Source organism: Dermacentor andersoni, chromosome 5 (genome assembly GCF_023375885.2).
Source record: "Dermacentor andersoni chromosome 5, qqDerAnde1_hic_scaffold, whole genome shotgun sequence".
In the NCBI taxonomy this organism is placed as follows: Eukaryota; Metazoa; Arthropoda; class Arachnida; order Ixodida; family Ixodidae; genus Dermacentor; species Dermacentor andersoni.
In genome coordinates this window covers 148,026,650-148,046,055 of record NC_092818.1, presented here as the reverse complement: position 1 = coordinate 148,046,055, position 19,406 = coordinate 148,026,650, and the positions used below count along the sequence as shown (strand labels likewise).

The following is a 19,406-nucleotide window of genomic DNA, read 5'->3' as shown; positions in this document are numbered from 1 at the left end:
AAACAAATGTCCAGTTTTTTGGGGAGACCACAGCGAATAATGGTGAACACTATTTATGAATAGCGATATATACGAGTGTCATCTCAGTGCAATTTTCTAGCAAGGTAATAGATATCTCTAAGGATTCTACATGCATGTGGTTTTTATTTTGTTAAGGAAGCTGAATATAGAAAAAAACACTGAAAGAAACTGTGCACGTCAAGCTCACCAACTTGAACGCTCAAATTAGAAAATCCCATCGCTGTCGGAAAAATAATGCCCAGTTATATTTCAGGTGAGAGAATTCGCCGTACAGTAGGGCGGATACTTGCTTATGTATGCGCAGTACCAAAAAGATCAATTTCATTGAAGTGGCGCGTGCTTCATCAACGTAGCGGTATAAGACATTGCTGCAGTATTCACTGTAACTAGTCAAGAAACAATAAAGTCTGCACACGAAACTGTGGGGTACTCTTGGCGACAAGCTACGTAAAGAAAAAATAACGTTTCTAATGTGTAAGAGAAAACGCAATGAACAGAGTCCACCCGAGTTACGTAACACTTTACCGGCCGCTCGGCAGTCTCAAGCTGCGAATGAAAAAGTACCGTAGTTATCGTGTCTAAAATAAAACAGTGTTCATAATGCGCAACTGTGAAAACTTCTGATGCATTTAGAGATACTGTATCAAATAGAAAAGAAAGCGCTGACAGAGATGCAAAAATTTAATGATGAAAAAAAAAGACACGTTTCCTATAAGCGTTTCCCCGCTTAACAACCTCTGTGGTACCGTGGCACAAAATTGATTCTGCAAACATCCCACAACACCATCAAACAGAAGATAACAGCGAATAATACAGAGTATTGACTTAGTGTTCTTTCTTAAACTCTTTTCAGGGGAGTTTCTTCCCGAGCGGATGATCTTGATATTCTGGACGAGCTCCTCAAAAACTACGATCGAAGAGCCCTGCCGAGTAGCCACCTCGGTGAGCGTTCATATTTATTTTGTTTTGATGAAGACTTACCATAAGGCATATTATTTGGCGTGTATTATATGATCATTTAAAGGCCTCTGTTGTGTAAGAATTCAAGCAGTGTTTTGTAGCATCTGGTGTCATCTACCCAGTGAATATAGCTGGCTGTGGTAATGTCGCGGAGGCCAGCTTGCGTTTATGAGATGGAAGAGAACGGCATATATATGCTGTACATCCGTGATTGAAAATGTCTTCTTTTTTCTTGTTATTTACCCTGTTCGATCTCCGCAGGGATTCCAACTATTGTGTCATGTGAAATATACATAAGAAGTTTCGGATCCATAAACCCATCAAACATGGTAAGTTATTCCAGATGTTTGCTGGCTGTATATGTGTCCACCATTGTCTCAAAAGGACTCTCTTTCAAAGAATATCGTGATAGTGCCTGCACCCTCAAATTCGCGTGGTACAATGAACCTGAACCGCGTAAGCTGATAAATTGAACTGCTAGAACGGATGCCCTTGGGCCTTCTCGTTCTTTTTTTTTTGACCAAGAGGCGTCGATTATCGAGCGTCGAAGAAGGCGGCCAACTTTCCGATAAACTCACAAAATATGTGTATTAGGTAGTGTGCCGATCAATAAAATCAAGTGGTTGTTAGTGCATTGTCCTGTCGCTCTCTCTGTGTTACGATTTTGTGCTGTCCACGCACCAAAAAACCTTTTTTTTTTGCACGAAGCAGCTTCCCTTACCCTGACATCTATTTACTTCTTCTATCCGGTTGTCTAAATCATAAGCATAAATTTCAGATTTTAATGCAAAGATTATACAACATAGGTAAGGACTCCGATTTAAGTACACAGTCCCACTTCGGCAGTTGCTGCGTCTGTTGGGAAGATTGTTGCCTCTTCGCAGAATAGAATTCTCCGGAATACTCAGGCAAGAACACAGAAAAACAATATCTTGATTTTAGCAATCGCTATTGCTATCAACTAGCATACTTTCGGATAACAAAATGCCAGACCCAATGTGGCCAACCGAAACATAATAGAATGCTCATGCACGGAATGTTTTTTTTTTAACGGCCACCCTAACGCCTCCATAAACAGGCCGTTACATATCTCCAAACTAAAATTCTCTGAAAAAAAGAAAAAAAAATTTCCTTGGTCAGAAGAAGCCCCACAACTTAAACTAACTTCGACTGACTCGCTTCTAATTTACAATACATGCGTCAAAACCCTCTTACCACAATGTCCTTGCTCAGTTAACAAAGTCTATCAGTTTAGAAAGGCAGGCAACTATGATAAACAATACACCTGTTATATATATATCTATATATATATATATATATATATATATATGTATATATATATATATATATATATATATATATATATATATATTTCATATCTAACGTATTTAAGATATCTATGAACACATTGCCTTTTCTCGCTGACCAAAATAGGAAGAAAATTTATGAACATTTCTTATTGGTTTGCGTTTTAAAAGAACCTACCCTTCGACATAGCAACAAGGGTGGTGAAAAATGCACGTGCTCTGCTGGTTTAATGAATCGAGTGCATCTTGCGCTCAGTAGGGTACGGTGATGGCGTGTGAATAATTAGGAGTTTTCGACGTGCCTTGGCACACATTTTTAGCACTTATTTTATTTTCCAAGTGATGGATGTCGCTAATTGGGTTGCCGAAGGGTTCGCCTTGTGATGGAGCGTCCACCAGGGCGTGCTAGTAACCTATCGATCCTGCTGCAGTACCCGGTATTTACCCTGCTCCCGTCACAGAGCGATCGAACACGCCTTATGGAGGGTCTGAGAATATCTGAGACTGGCAAAACTTTTACTGTGTTTGGACGTAGCATTCTCTCTCTGTGGTATAAGTTTTTTCCCCTTTCTTCTTTTATCTTTCGAGACGAATCATTAGCTGCACTCACACTGTATGTGGACCAGTCAATCAATACATTCTTAGGCACCCTGAAAGATGTCGATACTTCTTTTTGCCTTCTTCGTCCTTGAAGAGAAGGAAGTTCGACAATACAAAATGTGCGTGCATTCATAAAAAAAATTTGCATGCATGTCATTGCACGGTTTCCTGCTCACAATTGTACACCCGTGAGCAAAACATATGAGCACCACGGAAGTGCTTGGCAAACTGCATCAACACGCCTTCTGACGGCGCAGCGGGTACTGTCAAGAATCGCGCCAAACAAGCGGTGTGCACGCGCGTCCCATCATATCTGCGCGCTTGTCGTATTGCTTTCCCTTGTGCGCTTACGGTGCTCGTCGACTAAACATGAATAAGTAGTTTTTTTTTCTTTCGCCGTCACATCCGCGCCGTGTTTCTTGCGATATCAATTATATGGGCATTCCAGGCGCCGCCACGCATCGGCGTCGCTCTGAGGTTCCGTATAAAGTCCAATGGCAGTAAAATCGCTGCCTCGCGCCGCATGATGTATGTTCGAATAAAAGCATGCGAGGGTGATCCGGCGATCGCGTCTCAATCTTGCTCACTCAACGGAAGAAAGGGGGGAGGAAGCGCGCCGCCTTCCGTCTCGCACAAGGCTTCGCGGAGAGAGTACGGAACGGGGAGGGGGGGGGGGGGTCTTTCTACTCTGGGCCGCTGTATCTTGAAAGCCATCTGCGAAGGGTACAGTGTCCGCGCTGCGCTGTATTTTCGCGGCGCAGTTCGCATGAATTCGAGCGGCAGCACGAAAGGTCAATTCTCTCACTGCTGCATTTTTGCAGTATTGCTGCAGTAGGATGTGCTCATCATTGTGCGCGCGTGACACCATGCTTGTTAATTTAGTTTGTATGCCGATGTTTACGAGTTTATACAGCCGGTAAAACTACTACTCTTACTTCGTATAGCTGTTCACTAATTTGCTATCGCAATCGATGCTTCGCCTTTCCGGCGAAACTGCGACTTTTTCTCTGTGAGTGGTCAGACACCGCTTAGTAGCAAAGCTGCTTTTCCTCTATAGGAATACGGACTACGCCAATGGGGCCTTCCTAGAGATATATTTAAAAAGAAAAAAGGAAATATCTGTTTTGAAGAGTGTCTGTTATTATCTTTTGTGCCCACTCGAAGAGTGTATGACAGGGCGCATACACGGAAGATATTGTGCCGCTCGCAGTTGGCAGGTGCATCGGGCAACCTATGATAGCCTAGGAGTATACTTTCAGGTGTTTCAAACATTATTTTAAAAGAACGCTTTACATCAGCCAAAACACCGACTTCACTGTTCAAATGCACGTGAGACTACGGCTGTACCGATTTGAGTGAAATGTGTTCCGTTTAAGAAAGCAAGTTACATTTTTTTACTCTTGGAAGCAGAATTAACGAGAATAAAGAGGGTTAACCGAGCGGCCCGATTTTTATTAGTCATATCATAAGAAGCCAACAAACACTAAAACCAAGGACAACATAGAGGAAATTACTTGTGCTTAATAAATGAAATAAAGAAACGATGAATAAATGGAAATTAAACTGGATGCATAAACAACTTGCCGCAGGTGGGAACCGAACTCCCAACCTTCGCATTTCGCGTGCGATGCTCTACCAATTGAGCTACAGCGGTGCTGTTGCCCCATCCATTTTCTTGGGTATTTATGTGTCCTAGTAGAACCTTGGGAGTGTTAGCCAGCGCCACCACTCACAGACCTTGGCAGTGGAAGCAGAATTGTGATTTAGAACTTTACATATTTTTCAAAAACTGCTGAAAACCGGCACGGCTAAAAATATAGTAGTGCGAATTTTACAAAACTTTAACCTTGCACCAAAAATTACATATCACAGTTCATTACTCGGTATCTGTTAGAATTTCTGAAGTGGACAATTTTTTATGTAAATTTAGAACCAACGTAACATTGTTACAGTGTTTACGAAAGTAATGCTCACAAATTCGTGGTATATTCCAGAGTTGTGCATAATAAAAAAATTTTTTCTACTTCAGATGTAACATTATAGGCAGATTACAGAATTGTGATATTGTTTTCTATTGCTGAGCTACAGAGCTGCAAACCTTATAGTTGAACTTTCTTAAGTATGGCAGTTTTGAAGAATGTTTCTAAAAAATCTTTATGACATCAATTAAAGTCCTATTCCTAGAGTCAATAGACTTCAAATTTTTGGTGTGCTGTATAGCCAGAAAGACCATTTCTTTGTTACGATGTATTTAGAAAGAGGCTGCCGAGCTAATGGTTTCATGAGGGGTGCGATTAATAATTCGGCTCCCGAGACGTAAGTGACGTTACATATCTGCATCTGTTCAGGCTTTGACCGGCGGGTTGCAGTCTGAACAAATACACAAATTCGACTTCCTCGAATGCAAGGAAAACTTTTATTTAACTTCACCAACTTGCCTTGCCTTCTTACATTAAACCAAAGCTTAACAGGAATTTTCCCTTGGCAAGGCTTCATTGGTCCAAGCACACATATTGCAGATATCTAATTTCTTTCTTCCTGTATATGGCAGATAAATAAGCAAGAAGATAGGGTCTCTCATGAAGATATGTTAGGGATCGTTGACCACAATGCTTCATATTTAGGATAATACAATTGATGCCCGGTTTGTGTTCTGTCAGTTGCTGTTCCGCAGCTGTCGCTTAAAAGAACAAAAACATAAAATAAGCAGACGAGATAATGCACCGTCCTCAGTTTAGAAATTACATGTGTTCTCCGTACGCGCAAAAAAATTCACCGGCGAATACGATCCTATCTAATGCGAAATTTGAGCGCAGCTCTATACGTGTTTTCATTTCGCCATATATTGGCTGGCGAGGACAATCTGTCTCGTGCGGCCCATTGCATACGGAGCGAAGCGCTGCAAAACAGGCAACACTCAAGCACAACGATAAAGGCGAGCAGAGTCGGCGATCTTCGAAAATCGGATCTGCGGATCAAGCGCGTCGGCATTTATACATGACTCGTCGAAGGTTGCAGTGTAATCGCTTGGCTAACAAAAAGTGCTGCACAATTTTTGCAAATACTATGGCGCCATCTCGCAGTCTCATGCGGCCCTCTGTTTTCCTCTTCGCACTTTAGCCATAATCTCATCCCTCCCCTTACCACCTCATGCTTTCACTATATCCTCCTCATCCACTTTCCTCCTCGCGCTCCCTTCTTTCGTCTCGCGCTGCGCTCCGCGTTCGCTTTCATATCTTGCTGTGATCATTCGCTCGGTTACGCCGAGGAACGACGCCGAGGCACGCCGACGCTCAAAACCGCAACGGGCGCCTAATCACTGCGCTCTAAGACTTTAGCGCCAAAAAAATGTGCCGACAGAAGATATTTAATTGTTCTGTGCCCTTGTTTAAGTAAATAATGACAATATGTAAAAAAAGGTCGCAGTTTCAACGGAAAGGGGAACCAATGATTGCGTTAGCGAATTCGACTGCTATACGAAGTAAGGATAGTTTTATCGGCTGTACGAACCTGGAGACACTCGCTTACTAACTGAATTAACAAGCCGGGTTTCAGCGCGCACATCAAACAAGAACACATCGCGCTTCATGACAGCAGACACTCGCTATAAAAACACTGGCGTGAGCAAACGCGGCAGCAGCAGCGAGCGAAGTGACCTTCGTGCTGTCTGACGCTTCAACGCGAACTTAGCGGCGACAACACTGCACGCACAAAGGTATGAGCCCTCTGCAGATCGCTTTAAAAATACGGCGATCGCGACCACGCACGGTCGCGCAATGTACGCAGTTGCTGGCGGAATAGAAGCCGCCCCTCCCTCCCTCTCTCCCTCCTTCGCTGCCTCCTTGTTTTCCTACCTTTCGTGCACAAGATTGAGTCACGATTGTCAGTCAGCTTGCGCCCGGTCGCGAAATGGGCATTTGCGGCAGGAGAAAAACATTGCCCCCTTCCCTCTCTCCCTCCCATCCACCCCCCCGGCCTTTCGCGCAACGCAAAAACGGTGCGTTTGCTCTCCCCTTTCCTCCCTCGCACGCAACAAATTAAGCCGCGATAGTCGGGCTCCCCTCGCATTCTTTCAATCGCACATACAGTATACGGCGTGCGGCGAGTGTTATTGCTCTTGGACTTCATACGGAACATCACGGCGATGGCAAAAAAATGCGCCTGGAGTGCCCCATCGCTATAAAAAACATCCGCCTCCATTTCACCCTGTGAAAGTGGATGTACAGCGAAGCTGGTGAGGACGTTAGATCAGTACTACCACCCAGACTGACGTTATACGATGCTACACAAGCACCACTGCCAACACAGGCGACTTTTGTCACGGGCGCCCTCACGCGTGCGGAAGTGCAGCATACATCCTCATTCTTCTGGGCAGTCCGCCAAGCGCAAGTACCTTACTGAAAAAAATTAATGTTTAATAGGTAATTGCGTAAAGCGCGACTCACACAGAATCTGCAGACATTATAGCTTCGGATTGTTATTCAAATATACGAGAAAACATGAACCTGTTGCGCGGAAACTGAAAGCCACTTTTCCACCTGCCATTTGAGGTCAGTCTGAGTGGTCGCTGCCGCTAGTTGTCGCTACCGTTAGCACACCATTCATCTTCACTCTTGTAGGCCCCACACCTACCACAAGTGCGTTATTGAAGTAATCGAATTTGTCAAATAAAATGCGTCAGAGAATTCACAAAGGACGACCTACACACAGCATGCAGCCATGATGGCATCGGAATGTAATTCCAATATGCGAGAAAACATAATTCTGTTACGCAAAGACTCAAACACAACCCACTTTTCCAGGTGCCGGTTTTTGAGTGAGCACGTCACGAAAAATCCTGATGAACTAAGGCTAACAACTTTCCTGTAAAACGGTGTAGGCGTTACATACGCCAGCCATTGTGCAGTGTTAGTTGATGCCGTAGAGAGTTCACATGGAGGGTGGTATTGCGATACCAATCAACACAGGAGAGTTACTCCTGTCAATGAGAGAATGATTTGTAGCAGGTAAACTACTAAGCGAATGCATGAGCTTGTTCCGCCTATACATACTTTAGTCGGTACAAATATTTTAATGTTTCCATTTATCTGATTGAGTCTCTATGTTTAATTAAAATCGTTGACTGCTCTACAACAAAATATAGGCAAATCACGGCATGAGAGCCATAAATACAATATCTTTACGGTTACAAAAACGAACTATACGTGTAGGACTTTACAGACAGACAGATCATATGTAAGTCAATCATTAAATACTGTGTTTCCACAAGTTGGATGGCGCAAAGATGCGCAATACTCGATATAGTGGCAAGCCTCACTGAGTTTAATATTACACCTACGTTTTTGGAACTCACTTAGCGCAAAGGCTATATTTGTGAACCCAGACGAACCAAAAAGCACTTTTATCATTGAAAAAAAAAAGAGCGAGCTCATGGCCCTGCACGAAAATTGTTTATGTTTTTTTCGGCCGCAAAATAAACATTAGAACGTATTAACCAAACACGGATTAAGCAACTTTTCCAAATATCGCCTCACGCGATCTTTTTGAAGGATTCGAAATTTCGCACGCAATTCACCCAACAGACCAATTATATTACTCTGCTTAAACTAAACTAATTTTTCAATTATCAGTTTTAGTTTGGAATGCACATAAGCAGCAATTCTCGAGCTCCCTTAGTTCAAGCACAATTATTGTCACCGAGCGAAGCTAAAGGCCAAGCTTTAAAAACACTTCTGCCCGTAATGTTTGGGAGTCTGTGATGCAAGTGGCATCCAGCAGCCGTTCGCGTTGCCGCGCGAGAAGAATGCAAAACGCACCGATAATTACATTTGAATATTTACACTGATCATCTTTATGTTGGAGTCGTCTCTAACATTACAGGAGCTGCACCTTCGTTTCACTACTTTCACCTCGCTTTCGCTTCTTTTTTTTTCAACTCTTAGGAATTGCTTAGAACATTGCTCTTGTCATACCGCTACTAACTGCGTACAACGAATAAACATGGTTTTACCGTCCCCCTTTTTTTTCTCTCTTTAGGACTACGAAGTCGACCTCTACTTCCGGCAGTCGTGGCTCGATGAGCGGTTACGGAAGTCCACGCTGTCTCGTCCGCTTGACCTTAATGACCCAAAACTGGTACAAATGATATGGAAACCGGAAGTGTTCTTTGCGAACGCGAAGCACGCCGAGTTCCAATACGTGACTGTACCTAACGTCCTAGTTCGGGTTAACCCGACGGGAGAAATCCTGTACATGCTGCGGTAAGTGAACCTGACCAATAAAACGTCGTGCCATCCTACGTTACATGGATATTCTTACTTTATGATATATATATATAGCCAGAGTTGTAAAATATGTGACTGTCACGTAGCTGACAGAAACAAGGTGCTGTTGTTTGCCGTCGCTTGGAAATACTCAAATTATTTTTTCATACCGCCTAATTAGATAATTAGTCTTCATTAATTAATCAACTTCTCAAATATTATAATTAGATGAAAAGTGTCAACGAGAACATGGCAGAGCGACATGGAAAATTCCGGATAAAGCTTTCTGTTGTTAATATGCGCTACTAAAAGTGTGTGTTTTTTTTTTTTTTAGCGTGAAAGAAGCCCTTAGATGCACACAAAAATTTGCATGCGACTGGCCGCTCGAGGTAGTTCAGACCATTTACCTCTATCCACACTGGCAGAGCTTTTGTACTTGTTGAAAACTAACGCTTAAGAGCATTTTCGCGGTTATTATCGGCCAGGAATAGCAAGCGACAGCATCCAGAACGAATCAAGTTTGTTAAAAAACATCATGAGCGTTGCGAATTGCGTCGCACCTTTTTTTGGACATTTCACCTGTTTTAGTCATATAAGGTTTACGGGACATTTGTCTCCGGCTGCTGGGAGAATGACTTCCCGTAACACGTGCTCGGAAAACCCCAAACGTTAGATCTGGCCTGGCTTTGCGAAACGATGATTAAACCTTGGATCTTGTAGTCTCGGTGTCTTTCTTAAGGACCACGGCCGATTCCGAGAACCTGCATTCCCACGCATTATTTTAAATGCATCTTTGCTCCTCAATATATATATTTTTTTAATTTTCGAGGAAGAAATAGTTAGGGCAGATAGGTCCAGGAACATTCTTTTTTCTTTTTTTCTTTTCACAAAATAACCACAGACACCAAGTTCTTGTAAATCACCACGAAGAAATGGATGATAAAGTGATTTAAGATCCTGGGCACTAGAACTGCCACGGTTAATGCATCATCCGCCAACGAATCAGCTATTCAAAAGATGACTAGTGGGTCTTCGAACAACGAAAGTGATTGAGCGGGCTCTATAGCAGTGCAGACTTTGAAGTATACATTCCTCTATAAATCTTATTTGTGGAGTAGGTCAATTGTAAAATTTAAAAAATAGAACTTAATATCCCAAATATTAAGTTTCAGTTACTGATGTTTCCAGAAGGTTAATAGATTATTTTCGCAAAGGCAACTGCTTGATGTGTTATTAATGGCATGACCCGGGCTTCACGTGGCAAGCCTAGCCGCAAAGGCAGAATTTGGCTAGTTATCGCCAGAGACAGCTTCTCAACTTCAAGAACACAAAAAGAACAGAAGAATACGCAGCCGCAGATGTGCGTTTCAGAACAATAAAATCCCGCTGCGATACGCATAGCACGCACTTCCGTAAACCAGAAAAAGAGCTTTTTCACACAAAAAAACCTGTTATGTCCTGAGGGTATGTTGTAGACGCGCAAATGCTCTGTCGCCAAGATATCCACACATTATGACAAAAATCTACACACTTGATTCTTGCTTCACCTTCAAACAGTATGCTTCATCTATTTTGCCCGCCCTTGCTTTCTTTAACGTTGCGCGTCCAGTAGTTTCAGGGCACAAATGGCGTAAACGTAGCAGCGTGACGTCACTTACCTGAAATGGATGTAGCTAGTACAGAGCTACAATTAAAAAAAAAGCTACAGAAGATTGATGAGCAATATTATTTGAACAAAGAAATAACTCCACAGAGTGCATAAATCCATAGACTGTACACCAACCCGAAATTCAACCTAGAGCTACATAAAAAAGACGGTTAACATAATACGGCACTGCAACTTATTGAAAAGGTATATTATCATTACCTGAGTCTTGTTACAGCGTCGGTTGCATGAATTTGCATGAATGTGCATGAGTTTATTCAGGACATTCATATTCTAGTTATATTGCGCATCATGGAAGCCTCCTGAAGTTTACTTTTGTCATAATAAAGTGGCAGTAAATGAAACGAAGATATGAAGCGAAGACTGTCGTTTCGACGGGATTGCAGTGGTGCTAAGCGTGGACAACCGGACGTCTTGATTGCCGCCATAGTATATTTGAGTTATTGCGAATATACATTGTGGTTTCTTCTAGTTTGATGTAATGTTTTATGCATCCTCTCTAAAACAGGTTAAAACTAAGGTTTTCCTGCATGATGGATCTGTATCGGTATCCCATGGATTCCCAAATCTGCAGCATCGAAATCGCCTCTTGTAAGAAGTTTACACAGTACTTCACCAAGAGCACTGTCACAGCATGGAGAAAATTTTCCGCTCATCTCTCACACAACTGTTCGTGTTGCGATTCACGCAGTTTCCAAAACCACCGAGGAACTCCTGCTGAAATGGTCTGACAGCCAGCCTGTTGTTCTCTTCGAAAACCTCAAGTTGCCCCAGTTCGAGATAGAGAAAGTGAACACGTCATTATGCAAAGAAAAATTTCATATAGGTAAGACATTTCCTTAGTTTTCCACCACGAGCAGCGCCTTTTAAAGGTATTTCGTGGTGCAACCGATCTCCCAGGAAAACAGAGAACCAGTCTGAGCCACATGCGTCAAAAGTTTAAATCCTGGCTCGTTAAATAGCATCATCATCATCATCATCATCATCATCATCATCATCATCATCATCATCCTATGTAGGGGGATAGTGGCACCTTTAGGTGGCACAGGCTGCTCGGCTGATTTAATGTCTATAGCACCATGGAAATGATACAGGCAAGATGGCAGAAAAAAAATGCAGTGAAATCAGTTCTAAAGTTCGCACACATACACAAATATTAACTTTTCTGCGAATTTCATAAAATTATTCTTCTCAGGCATGGCGTGCTAGGTACAATAACCGGTTATCGTGGGCGTTACAAGCTTTTTTTGCTGACCACTTAATAAACGTGCGCATTCCACAAAGAAGCGAAACAAGAAGTGAGCGTTAGCGCACACGTGCTGTAATAACTTCACTATCTCTTTTCTGTTGTGCTATGATGAAGCCAAAAAAAAGACATGTTATCAAGTATGTGAAACACAGGAATCGAAGTGTTCTTGACCTGGAGGAAACAAATATCTCAGATATTTTACGTTAGTGGAGGAATTGTGAATTGCGCTGCATTGACATATATGCAACCAGCCTGCCAGTCAAAACCTTCTAATTCCAGCGTGTCTAATACCATAATACCTGACTAGTATCTAGATGCAGCACCTCACCAAGGACGTTCTATGCCTCGGGTAAAAAAAACACACAAAAAACTTGGGTTTGGGCTTTATTATATTTTCCTGGCATATATGCGCTCTACAAGAGAACTGTCATGGCTATCAAGAACAGGCATGAAGGGTAGAAATGAATCATTGGGTTGGCATGAAGGCACGTACCGGTACATATATCTATTACTTTGCTATCAGCTTCGAACAACTAACGACCATCTGGGGCAAGCGTGTCCGTTTCCTGTCGGCTGCACATTCTGATAAGCCCGTCAGCACGCTGAGTTATAGCCGGGTCATATATTTTGCAGAACATGGTCTTTCATTATATATAACGGTCCTTTTTTTTTCATTTCTTCTTGGTGCTCCCACTTAGCTTTGTTTTGCATCAGGAATTTTGGTAAGCCAGAATACTTATTTGGGAGAGGTCACTGACTTTTGTTTCTCCTGCGCTGGGCAGCACAATAAGAATCGCGTCAAAAATTAAATGCCATCAAGGTGCACGGGTTTTCTTCTTTTCCCGAACCAAGCAACGAATGCTACACTAGCTCCTTGTAATCAGTATCTATTCAAGATGCCTGCGCATTCCACGAATTCCGTAACCTATTTAATAAAATGTCGTATGCTTAACTAAAGCTTTCGCGAAGCAACAAAAACTTTGCTTTATATTACACATCAATAAAGCTCATTAACATCAAAGAGGCTGTAGCGAAATATAGAGTCCTGCTGTGCTAGAAAGAGCCGATGGATTGCTTTTACTTAAAACACGCGATTATTTAAACATGCGCAACCTACTGGAAGCACCACAGCACTTGTCCCTTAGGACATGGAGCGCTTTTATCCGACCATCGGTTGTCATATACTGAAATAAATAGCTCAATTTTACGCCGATAGGTATTTTGCGTGCAGCCCGCTATTCGTTTTATTGTCGGCCGCCAGCGCCAGTGTCCGTTGCCGGAACCAAAAGACTCCCGTGTTCCGTGCATTGGGGGCACGGTAAAGATTCCCTGGTGGTCAAGGTTAATCTGGGGTCCCCCACTACGGCGTGCGTCATAATGAAATTGTGGTTTAGGCACGTAAAACCCGAGAATCCATCCATACTGCCAGAATTAGAGAGGCGCAATTTCGAAAACATTTCGTTCGTAAGTGCTCTTTGATATTGGCCAGCTGGCTTCGGTAATGATATGTCCAGCATCATAATTGGTTGGATTTTTTCGGAATATGGGCCCAGAATTATGTGAATAAATAAGCAAAATGCAGATTCTCCCCCTAATGCAAGGCGGTTACGTCATAGCTGGCGAAATATAATCTGGAATGGGTCTTGCAATTTCTCGCGCGGTGCTTGCTGGAGCAAACATACGCTAACATTCTGTGATCCCGCGTCCGTCGCTGGAATCAGGGCCTGTATTGACAGAACGTTCTTATGCTAGAATTGTTCCTAAGAGCGAATACCTGCCAATCCTCATGCTGGATGGACATATTTTGAGCGAAGGCGGCCAGCTAACGACGAGGAGCACTTACGAACCAACCGCTTTGTGAATTTGGCTTCAGAACTTTATCACGTAGAAAAAAAAAACCCCGTCGCAGTACCCCACTGCGACCCACATTGCCAGTCGAAGACTTTCTCTCCCCGCAACTCCAACGGATCAGCTGCCAAAAAGTCTGGGAAAGGACAGTGCTGTGGCTGGCCTCTTGAGCGTTTAAATGATTCCCTGATACCTCGTTTTGTAGCTTATCTGTAATTAAACCAGCGCCTTGTTAAAAAGATGTAAACGAGAGCAGTGGCACGAAGCGAAAGGTAGGATAAGAAAGTAGAGGAAGAAGAGGTTGTGTTTCTTATGTTCTCTTAAACAATTTACAGCTCGATGCTGTGGACAGCATCTAAAGCATTCGGTGGCCATTTGTTGAATGACGAAGCTATCGTTCTGTTTTCTATTTATAGGCAGCATATCGCACATTGAAGTATCCACTCAAGTTTGAGGACGCGTTTGAGTATTCGTTTTTCGTTTGTACACACTGACAGGACAGGTCCGTTTTCCCCACATGTATTAGGCATTCGAAATGCATTAACGCTCTGAGAGCGAGAGCTCACCGCAAGCAATGGCGTAAATGTGATAACGTCCATAAAGCTTAATCTGACATAACCTACGCAGAAATATGTTACCTGATACAATATACGCAGGTGTATTAGTGCTTCAGCCCATCAGACAGTTATTTTTGCGTGTTTTTCTTTCGTTTCAGGAGAATATAGTTGCCTGAAAGCCGACTTTTATCTCCAGCGTTCCCTGGGCTATCACATGGTGCAGACGTACCTTCCGACCACGCTTATCGTGGTGATATCGTGGGTGTCTTTCTGGCTCGACGTAGACGCCATCCCCGCCCGTGTCACCTTGGGTGTCACCACGCTGCTCACCATCTCGTCAAAGGGTGCCGGCATCCAGGGCAACCTGCCACCTGTGTCGTACATCAAAGCTATGGACGTCTGGATAGGATCGTGCACGTCCTTCGTATTTGCAGCCCTTCTCGAGTTCACATTCGTCAACTACCTCTGGCGGCGGCTGCCGAATAAGAGGCCCTCCTCTGAGGTAAGACGCAAATCAATTATGGCAGGCAAACTCTCGCCCTTCCCTTCCATTCGACCTACTTTCCATTTTTGTAAACTGAAAATCACTTCTCCGAAGAGATACACATACTCCAATCCCCCCGTGTGTCTTAGAGATGGGGTGGCCCTGATAGGCTCGGTAACCTGGGCCTTGAGACTAGTTCCTTAAAACCCTCTGAAAAGTCTAAATTCCTCTGCCCCCGCATCAGCAGCCTATGCTCGGCATCTGCTGTGGGTGGCTCTGTCCAGGCACAAAGGCCACAAGAATAAAGGGTTCTGAGGGAGCCAGGATACGGAAACACCAGTCCATGGACTATTAATGGGTAATTATTAACAAAATGTTCACGAGGCCACAACATATGATAGAGCTTCTTTAGGAAGAAGGCCTGTACGCGTTCACATTACGATAATATGCCCTACGGCAGCCCGTGCGGTACCGAAAAAAGAAGACTATCCTTTTAAAGATACATTTATATTGTGTGGCCTCTGTCGTGGCCATTGGAAAACGCAATACTATATAGATCCTATTCCATTGCTTTTTTGCACAATGAAAGCAGTCGCTGCTAGCGCTATAGGGCATCCACTTGTGCGACACACATGCTTTTCGAACGAGTCCGCAGCACTGACGCAAATGCAGTCAATCTAGCTATTACGCTCACGACCATATGAACTTTCCAGAACCATAAATTCGACCTTATTCTGCGTGGTATTACAAATTCCTAATATGCACCGCACCGAGAACGACAGTACATTACTCCACTTAGTTGTCTTTAGTTTCTCTCGTGAGTTCGCATTTCTTGTAACTCGACATAGTGGAATATCTGTTCACAAATGCGCATAGCTGTGCAGAGCCATCCTGGAGGACAGACGGAATCAATATTTACGACAATTGCTATAGTGAACGACCCTCGCGACGGAAACACCTGAATTGCCCTGTCAGCGTGTTCTGGTTCTGCATTCACAAAGCACGCCTTCGATGAACGTTTAGAACAGAAAATGTAAAAAGAAAAGAAGTATTGCAGTCGCATTTAGGACACTAGTCCCGCGACTGTGTTCTTCAACAATTTTTCACCAGCATTCTCGCTGAACAGCGGCACTAACGCCAAGTCTTTTACGTTTGTTTTCGTTCTGTTAGTTTTATGCGCCAAATTTATTTCACTTCTTTTGTTTCTTTTGATGCTGACTATGTCAGGTACAAGCTATCCCTCTAGCTGCAAGAACTCTTCTCTCTTTAGAGTGATGGCGCTTCTTTAAGTTCACTGTTTTATTGTTACCATGCTCTTTTTTAAATTCGTTTTTTTTTTGAAACCGACGTAACCATCACTACCGTTTTCTAGTGACCGCAAGTATATTTGCGTTGTCACTCATCTTTCCGCAAAGTGATATCCTTGAATATACGTCAATATTGTGCAGTGCGTTTCTCAAAATTTTCAACTTTCATTTCTATCTCACTATTATGAACAGTTATGAATCCACGAAAAACCATTCCCAGTAGGAGTGTCGGCTTCTTGGTGACATTTTTTTTTAGTACTTAAGGCTTAATAGCTCTTCTTCAATTTCTTACCATCCCTCATAATTCAAGCTCAATCTTACCGTAACTTGATTTCAGGTAGAGAAAGCACAGGGAAAGATGAGGCGCTGAAACGAAGCAATTAGGATAACTTTCTATGAACAGTTCTACTGTTCCCTTTTGTGTCCTTTGAGCTTTGTTTCGTGATGTATTACAGGAAGTTGGCTACTAAACCGATAATTTAAGCGTCTTGTTTCAGTCATTCGAATACAGAGGGTTCGAACTTTCTCGCATCGACCCAGTAATAGCCAGAGCACAGTGTTCAGATGAACCTTCCGGAGGAACAATTATTGCAGTCATGCAAAAATGCATTTCATTCTCTTTCAGGATGCCATTCCCGAACGGTAAATATGGGGTGAAAAATATTTCGGAGAGTATTTTAAATCGTTTGTATCGTGAATTGCTTTTCAGAAGGTAAACAGTGCCCCTTTTCTGCTTGATAAGCTTGCATCACGGCCTTCAAAACATCTGGCTCAAGCTCTCATTTGTCCTTTCCCCACCATTATTTTTTTCATAACCTTCTTATTCGGTTCTTCCCCTCTTCTCTGAGCGCAGTAACAAGCCAGAGAACTTTAAGTTGAAGCCGATCTTCCTGCTCTTCCTCAAATGAATTTTCCTCGCACTCTTTGCAACGTGGAAACTTGTTTACTTCCGCTGTCGTCGCGACACGGTACAACTTTTAAACAGAATACGAAGCAGGGAAACAAACATGTAAATTAACGACAAACAATTGTGGTTGTCTGATACGCAAGGCGAAAATTGGACAGAGCAGTTGAAAGTTTTGCAAAAAAGGAAGCTGCATTTGAATGAACCACATATACCGCTTAAATTTCACTATATTCGTTCGCCGTGCGTTTGAATTCGCATTTCCTTATGTTGTAGTTTTGTGCCAAACGTACTTCGTATATTGTTATTGCTATAGCATTGTATTGTAAACTCCAGTATGCATTATAACCAGGCCCGTTTCTCTTTGTTTCTTTTTTAAATCAGCGTTTCCAGTTCAAGCGCAACATCTACGTTGCACGTGAATGTTGGAGCTTGATCCGTCTGAGGGCACCGATGAAATACACTGGAAACGTACGCAAGTACCGTTTAACATGTTATTAATTTGCTGATTACAGGTTCCGGTGGTCGAAGTGCCCAACGACGGCTCAAAACACGAGATTTCGGTGAGCATTTGGGCCATGTCAATGTTTTTTTTTAAAGGGATGGAATTGTGGCCTTTACATATTTAGATTTATTCCTTCAATCAACATAAGCCTTATGGAGCACAGCCATTTGCATAAGAGAAAAATGGCATTTCGAAGATTCAATTTAACAATAAATTTAACAGCGTCAACCCAAGAGCATCGTTTCCTTTTTTGTTATTCACAAGTCCTACAGATCACTGGGAACGAAGCTTGTCTGTTTTTTTTTTGTATTTTGTTAGTTGGGCTCATATCTTAGGTTTCCGGTGGCTTTCGTTTGTTGTTTTTGCTCTTTGAATGAAACAATGTTCTTTTTGTAGTGTAACGCCCGTCATTTTCTTACATAAAATTTTAGTAAGAGACACTTTGTTAGCATTACCGCTGCGCTGCCTGCGATTAAGTTGTTGTCAAGGAATGATGCCACTCAACAGCGCTATAAGCATTGCATTCAACGAAAAAAAGGAATGACCAATCTGCATTAACTCCGAAGATTAACTTCTTGGCAAACGAATTATTACCACGTGTCTTTAATAAATCTACCGAAAGCCAGTGTGTCTCTGCTGACAGCAGTGCAGTGATGACTGTTACGCGTAGAAAACTTACGTCGAAAAGCATTAGGAAGCTCGGAAGTTTTATCAGCCAGAGCGCAGCGAAGCCCGGCTGACCCATCCGAAAATGAAAACGAAAAAAAAAAAGAAAAGAATCACGAGGCAGCCATCGCTTCCAACACATAAAAAGATCACAAACGTATGTACATACAGCACTGCGTCAAGGATTAGCCATGCACGTTCCCCTTGCTGACTGAGTTCCTGAAGGAGAAGAGGATATCAAAAAAGAAAAAGAAAACTCGTTGATCTTCACTTCCTGAGAACCAGCGTTGGCCTTGCCTGCTGCTAACCTGTTTAGTGCGTCTTTCCCTATGTCAGTAAGCACGGCTGCACAAAGGCTTCAGGATGCGAGAAGAAAAACTGTCCCTGCTTGTGCAAAGAAAAATGCTTGCACGGGGATACAAATGGAGGCGAAAAAAGAACAGTTCAGAGTAGTCTCGCAAATTGTAAGACAAAATGTAAATCTCATTACTTAGAGTCGTTCAGAAAGCACTAACGGTTCCATCGGTATGGACGATGAAGGAGTTAGGGGAATGAAGTGGCTAGCAGTAGAGGACAGTCGAAGTGTTTCTATGCCATCTATAACGTCCCTGCGTCTGTCGTTTCAGGCACAGCTCGTTCTCGATAAGAACGGTCACACCGAAGTACGCACCTTGGTGCAGACGGTGCCGCGCAGCGTCGGAAAAGTCAAGGCCAAGCAGATCGATCAACTCAGCCGAGTCGCCTTCCCTGCCCTTTTCCTCCTGTTCAACCTCGTGTACTGGCCATACTACATTAAGTCATAAAAGATATAGTTTTCTTCCTTGTTGTGGCTTCTGTCCTTCCATCAGATTAAACTGAAAGTCTGACTCCGTGCAGACTGTCTGCAGCGAGACGCAACAGATTCGTTGTCTCGGTTGGGATTGTGAGCGGCTGCTGGCGGTCGAAAGGTGGGTGAGTACTAATGACGCTTCGCTGGTGTTTGATGTAGGCATAATATTGGAACAGTACTAACTGTCAACCAAGCGGCAAGTTGGGCTTGTTGATGGACGTTCATCTTGTAAAAAGGGGG

General features: G+C 43.0%; 1 protein-coding gene across 2 annotated transcripts in view; it reads left to right on the top strand.

Annotated features, from left to right (window-relative positions):
* LOC126531388 (glycine receptor subunit alpha-2-like) overlaps window positions 1-19,160 on the top strand; it is a 67,710-nt gene extending 48,550 nt beyond the window's left edge. Inside the window, exons 2-9 of one of the 2 annotated variants that reach the window (XM_050178896.2) lie at window positions 875-963; window positions 1,243-1,310; window positions 8,925-9,148; window positions 11,326-11,408; window positions 11,509-11,643; window positions 14,630-14,973; window positions 17,682-17,729; window positions 18,964-19,160. In XM_050178896.2, the coding sequence (XP_050034853.2) occupies window positions 875-963; window positions 1,243-1,310; window positions 8,925-9,148; window positions 11,326-11,408; window positions 11,509-11,643; window positions 14,630-14,973; window positions 17,682-17,729; window positions 18,964-19,140 (1,168 nt within the window). In that variant the 3' untranslated portion in view covers window positions 19,141-19,160. The other variant, XM_055071133.2, reaches the window with a different exon arrangement.
* The last annotated feature ends 246 nt before the right edge of the window (window positions 19,161-19,406 follow it).